This window comes from Epinephelus fuscoguttatus, linkage group LG23 (assembly GCF_011397635.1).
Source record: "Epinephelus fuscoguttatus linkage group LG23, E.fuscoguttatus.final_Chr_v1".
NCBI classification, from domain to species: Eukaryota; Metazoa; Chordata; class Actinopteri; order Perciformes; family Serranidae; genus Epinephelus; species Epinephelus fuscoguttatus.
Window position 1 is genome coordinate 9,677,301 of NC_064774.1, and position 6,639 is coordinate 9,683,939.

The following is a 6,639-nucleotide window of genomic DNA, read 5'->3' on the forward strand; positions in this document are numbered from 1 at the left end:
TGTCGTAGCACAATACGATGGGGAAGCAGCACCTGCAGCTACTTCCTGCTCGCTGTCAGGTGAAAATACCTCAACCACCGCCGCCCACCTCTCACTTCACTACCTCTTCACATGAGGAGCATGTGTCCAACAGCAACTGATACCTGTGTGTGTGTGTGTGTTGGAGGGAACATTATTTGAAAGTGGAGCAGTGACTCAGTATGATATTATAAAAGTGTGTGTAGGTGTAGATGCATGTGTCTCACCTTTTCTAATCGCGTCTCGAGTTCGCTCACGTCGCTTTGGACATCTTCGATTTCAGCTCTGAAACAGACACAAATACACAAGGTCATACATGAGAGTCTGGGGTCAAAGGTCGTTAGGAATTCAGTCTTACAGTCTTTATGGAGTTGTTTGGACAGTTAAAAAATTTGAACACTTTCGAAACATATTCGCGTTAAGGTTATTGATGGGGGATGGGGAGGAGTGGTGGTGACATTTCATGAAACTGGGTATTGAACGAAGTACAATAAAAGGTATCATATGAGGTACTCCTTTGGTATCACTTTAGGGGAACTGGTATCCCAATTCTTTAAACGATATCAAGCTCTACATTTTCCAGAAAAATGTTGAGGTCAATTGAAAGGTTAAAATATTGTATTGGAAACTGGGCCCAGTGAGTGACCCTGACCGTCTGGTTAGTACTGGTTGTGCTTACTGTACTTAGTGTTACTGTATTTTTGGCGCATTCTCTGGCACAAGAATTTCCATCAGGATAAATGAAGTTCTATTGAATTGAATTGAAAAGGCAGAACTGAAATGATTAGCTCAGTCAATTGACAGAAATGTGATTGACAAAAACGTTAATTATTGTTTTTATTTATTACGAAAACAATCAATTTTGGGACTTAAGGGCTACCATTGGAATCTTTGCAAATAATAATATTCTCTTTATTTATTATTATGCTAAGGGCTAATAAAATGTTCCAATAGCTTTAAATTTTTTTATCTTATACTATGTGACTATGTAGAAACTGACCGGGCACTACAGATAAAAAATAGCAAAAAAAAAAATAGCATATGTGTAAAATGTGTAAAATGTGAGTGTGTGAGTGGAGTGGGGGCATTATTTATTTATTTCTATTAATATTTATTACTATTTATTACTTATTTTTATGTATGAGCCCGGTACTTGAGTGCACCTGAACTTCGCTGTATGTTTGTACAATGACAATAAAGAATCTGATCTCATCTAACTTTGGCTAACTCTAGCACGTTGATTAACATGCTAAACAAACTAATGAATAAATGTCAATCAATAAATTGAAAATATAATCAATAGATCAATTGATAATGAAAATACCCATTAGGTGCAACTCTTTCATCTTCAACAACGAAAAAAACAGGTTAACTAAAATGACAGAAGCATGCAACATCATAATTTCACTCCAGTTTTAATACTATTGACACTTTTGTTTTCATAATTTTGTTGCATAATTAAGTTTTTTCAGGGTCCAAAAATAACGTCCTCACCTCAACTTTAATTTTCAAACCTTAGCTTTTTATATAGAATTTTTTTTCAAATTGACAAAATAACATTTGACCACAATTTGCCCTCAACCTTTAAATATTATTGAATATGAAACTGAATATTATAACTGTTTTAATGTTTCAGTGAAGCTACAGCGTTTGTGGTTGTATCGTTACATCAAATGAAAAATGGAAAATTCCAGTGCATCTTTTTTATTTATAGTCACGTCAGTGTAATTTAACATGACATTAATTCAATTCAATTCAATGTTATTTATAAAGCCCAATATCACAAATCACAATTTGCCTCACAGGGCTTTACAGCATACGACATCCCTCTGTCCTTATGACCCTGACCATTACTGGTATTTTTAGAAACCCGAGGCCTTGAGCAGCATTTTAAAATAAAATTTCTGTGGGTTTGAGCAGAGCTTGGATCATAGAGTAGGTCGCTGTGTAGGCCTGCACAACTCCTGCAAGTCCAGTGTGCCTGTTGCTCAGTAATGGAGTAACACAATTAAGTTTTGTTTTTGAGAACAAGAGCTGGTCCTCACACGTCCTGCACATGGCTAGTTTGTCGGGGGTTTTTTGGCGTTAACAGTCAGTATCTCTTTCTGCCTCTCGTCTCTTCTCACACCAACAGCTCAACCATGTGGTTTCCGCTGCCTTCCACCAACAGTACAGAGATACAGAGAGACAGACAGAGAGAGACGGAGGAAGACAAAAAAGAGGCGAGACTGAGTGGAGAGCGAAGAGAGGAGGGCCTGGACAGACAGTAACTGTTTGTGTTTTCTGTGTTTGTTAGTGCGGGGGGGATGTTTGAATCAAAGTCTGAGGTCATGTCCTCTGGAAATACGACCAAATGACAAGTCGGCTAAGGAGAGAAGGGAAAGGAAGGAGCGGGTGAAAAAGCAGGAGGCCTCTGTGGAGGAGGATAAAAAGATTCCTGCGTTAAAGTGACACATCCTTTTCACTTCGCTCTGAATTACTGTCACTTTCTTTTTTTCTCTGAGAGACAGCGTATGAAAGCAAATTAAGACGGTGCTAAAGCAGAGTTTCCGCCGTGGCTCTCCCCGCAGAACACACACTTCCTGTCTCTCCTGTTGATAACCTCAGCTCATCTCGCCTCACTTCCTGTTGCCCTCCCCACGTCACCTAGCAACAGGAGGCAGCACATTTGAGCCGTCAGTGAAATCTTTTCGTCCTCTGTCTCCCTTCACATTCTGTTTATCCGTTTGCCTGACTGTGTTTACATGTCAGATAACTTTCCTTCCCTTTTCCCCCCTCGGTCCTTCCCCCCTTGCGTTCAGCCTCACCACTGCAGCTGCCGCACAACTCAAACTTTCCACCACCGTGCACGCCTCATAAACTCAATACGGGCAGCAGCAGCAGCGAGGGAGGGAGGGAGGAAGAGAGAGGCCGAGACTCTGGATTGAAATGTGCCAGATCAGCTGGAAGAGACGACACCAGCCTCTGTGACTCAGGCAGGACGCCAGCAACGATCAGGGCACACCCAGGCGCTGCCACACTCTCTCTTGAGCTGCCTGCAAAACCAATTTAGCAACACTTCCCTTTTGATTACTCCAGATGCTGACTCTGTGTTGAAAGAAGATTGATTGTGGGCTGTAGCTGACATGTGGTCGGGCTACGCTGACAGCATGGTTGGGAACTTTAGGTGCTTTCAGTGACGTTTTACAGGCTTAAAGTGAGCTAGTGAGCAGCTCAGTATCAACTTGAGTGATCAGCAGAAAACCATGCCCGTCTAGCAGTACCACAGACGTAGATTTGGGTGACACGTCCCTTTTAATATTTGATATTATGTGCATATATCCCTGCCAATATAAACACGAAAGTAGCAGAGGACTTATTTTGTTATTTTGACGAACTCACAGATGCAACAACCCCTCTAGTGAAGACGCAACCACCAGAAGCAATGGTTTCAATCTGCCATGAAACGGAAAGCAGAGGAAGCAGGAAGTGTGATGACATCTCCACCATAGATTAACACAAAAACAGGTACAAATCGGTGCTTAAAATTTATGCATGAAATGCAGTATTTGACCTTCAAAACCTCTTGAGTATGATCCCAAATTTCCCGGCCTTACACGTGTAGGCTATCCCCCGAATGCTACGACAAAACCCACACCCCTGATCAGCATAACCTGACACCTTTATTGATATGTTTCTAATAAAAGGTCACAAATGACAATAGATAAAACAAGCTTCCTGTGTTTAAATGACACATTCAGATGCAGCCTTGAAGAGCAGCATCAGACCTCTGATCAGGCCTGCATGCATTCCTCATAGTGATATGACGCTGCTTGACCTCAGACCCAGAGACACTGCCGATTGTTTGCACCATCAGCATGAACATTTTTCAGTATTCCAAGGTACCAAGTCATTATTTTGATAAAGTTTCCCATTATTTTAAGATACTACCGTAAAACTTCTTCTAGCCCGGGCTATTATTTGCTTAAATCAGATTTTAACAGGCCTATATGTGGGACAGGTCTTTAATTCCTTTTACACAAAACTGTTGCTCAGCAAAGATGGAGCTATGATCATACCGACACAACATCACTGTGTCCTGTTAAAACAATATTTATAAATTGGATTAATTTTTATGAAAACCCTTTTTGATTATTTTGATCGGGGGATCCTTACGGACTACAGGAATATTAAGAAATTATCGAGTAATCGAGGAGGAGACACATATTCTGACTTTATGACAGCCTCAGGTGAAGGGATTTGAGTTACAGTCGTCTTTGGAGCTCATGGTTTCAGTAAAATGAACTGAACCTAGCTAATGATATGCAGCATCTCCATATTGACATTTATATTTGTATGTGCAATCTAAGCAGCTAACTAACATTAGCTCAAGTGCGTGGTCAGAAATCTGCTTTTATACATCCAAACAACTTCTATAAAGACGAACGTCTTGCCAAACAGACCAGGCCCCTATTTGAGACAGGCCTTTATTTGTCAAAACATGTAGCCACACCAGGCTAGTACAAGAAAGTGGGCGTTTCATTGAGGTTTGATGGTACTTTTTTATTTTTGAGATACTAACTCATTATTTTGTGGAAGTTTCTTGGTATTTCCAAGACACTGATTCATCCTGAGAAAGTTTCTGTTAACTCATTATTTCAGTAAAGTTTCGTATAGTTTTAAGATACTAACTCATTATTTTGGGCAAGTTTCTCAGCTTTTTTTGAGAAAGTTTCTCAATATTTCAAGATACTACGTCGTTATTTTGAGATACTAACCAATTTTTTTGATACCACCTCATTATTTTGAGCAAGTTTCTCTGTATTTCTAAAAACATTTCTCAATATTTCAAGATACCACATTGTTATTTTGACACTAACTCATTATTTTGAGCAAGTTTCTCCGTATTTTTTACAAAAGTTTTTCAATATTTCAATATACTACATCGTTATTTTGATACTAACTCATTATTTTGAGCAAGTTTCTCTGTATTTTTTTAAAAAGTTTCTCAATATTTCAAAATACTACGTCATTATTTTGACACCAACTCATTATTTTGAGCAAGTTTCTCTGTATTTTTTTAAAAAGTTTCTCAATATTTCAAAATACTACGTCGTTATTTTGACACTAACTCATTATTTTGAGCAAGTTTCTCTGTATTTTTAAAAAAGTTTCTCAATATTTCAAAATACTACGTCATTATTTTGACACTAACTCATTATTTTGAGCAAGTTTCTCTGTATTTTTTTAAAAAGTTTCTCAATATTTCAAAATACTACGTCGTTATTTTGAGATACTAATTTTTTTGATACCAACTCATTATTTTGAGCAAGTTTCTCTGTATTTCTAAAAACATTTCTCAATATTTCAATATACTATGATGTTATTTTGATACTTACTCATTATTTTGAGAAAGTTTTTCTGTATTTTTGAGAAACTTTCTCAATATTTCAAGATACTACATCATTATTTTAATACTAACTCATTATTTTGAGAACGTTTCTCAGTATTTCCAGGATAATAAACTCACCCTAAGAAAGTTTCTTATTATTTTAATGCAGTACATCATTACTTGGAGAAAGTTTCTCATTATAATGACTAGTGTAAGGGATCTTTTTTTTCCTCCCCATCTTTTTTTGGCAGATATGGGCTTCCATACAATTCAGACCCTCAAATAGGACTATAATATATAGTATATATTGCTTTTACATCCATTTAATGAGGTTTTTCTACCTTTCTGGTCCGATTTTAACCTCCTGAAGGTAAATTAACAGACTTTTTTTTAGTGAAACCTCCTCTTTATCACTGCCTATCATCACTATCAGCACTGAGGCACAGGTGAAACTTACCTGAAGCGCGGAGAGTCTTTCAAACACTCCTCAAAGTCCAGTTTGACCGTCATCCTTCCTCCTTTACAGTCACAGATCACACACACGCACACACACACTGATATTATCTGGCCCCTGACAGAACACACTAACTCCTCTTCTTCTGGTGTTTTAAGTCTCCACACCGGCAGCTTGACTCATTCTTGCTGTCGGACGCTTTTCTTTCACGCGTGTAATTTGTATTCCTCCCGCAGCTGCCGTCCCGTGGAGCCTCTGTGTGTTGAAGGGACACCGTGTGCCTGATGTGCGCTCCTCTGTCGCACATCCGAGACACCACACGACTTGTCACCGCTTATGAATGAAGGCAGGGGGGTGTCAGCTGCCTTATTATCACCATTTTATCCGGATAATAAAAAAAGCGAGTAGCCTGAGTCCTCGGATGCTGCAGAAAGTTTCCCCGGGATCAAAGTATCCTTTCTGATCAATACGCATCAATATTCCCAAGTGAATGAGATCAGATGGCAGCCGGTGGATTGTTTCTTCCCAAGAGAGCCGACTGGAGTATCTCTGTCTCTCTCTCTGTCACACACACACACACACTCACACACACACGCGAGGTCCAACCCCCAACATCTCTCACTATTTCCGGGTTTCTTACTCATGGCAAATTGTGGTTTAGAAATAGGAAACTGCACAAAATGAGAGGTTAGACTGAAACAGTCTCTAATATAAATGTTAGGCTGAACCCACTGTGAAAATATGGAGTTTAATAATTGTGTATGATCTTACTCTGGTGTTTTATATCACACTGGTT

At 39.0% G+C, this 6,639-nt stretch overlaps 1 protein-coding gene across 2 annotated transcripts in view; it reads right to left on the bottom strand.

Annotated features, from left to right (window-relative positions):
- Positions 1–6,434, bottom strand: part of acap1 (ArfGAP with coiled-coil, ankyrin repeat and PH domains 1) — a 36,507-nt gene extending 30,073 nt beyond the window's left edge. The window contains exons 1-2 of one of the 2 annotated variants that reach the window (XR_007448584.1): positions 5,847–6,434; positions 246–303 (exon numbers count right to left, since the gene is read on the bottom strand). Coding sequence is in view for 1 of the 2 variants with exons in the window: in XM_049568075.1 (XP_049424032.1) it covers positions 246–303; positions 5,847–5,899 (111 nt within the window). In the remaining variant the exon portion in view is untranslated. The remainder of the gene's footprint in view (positions 1–245; positions 304–5,846) is intronic. The other variant, XM_049568075.1, reaches the window with a different exon arrangement.
- Between the last annotated feature and the right edge of the window lie 205 nt (positions 6,435–6,639).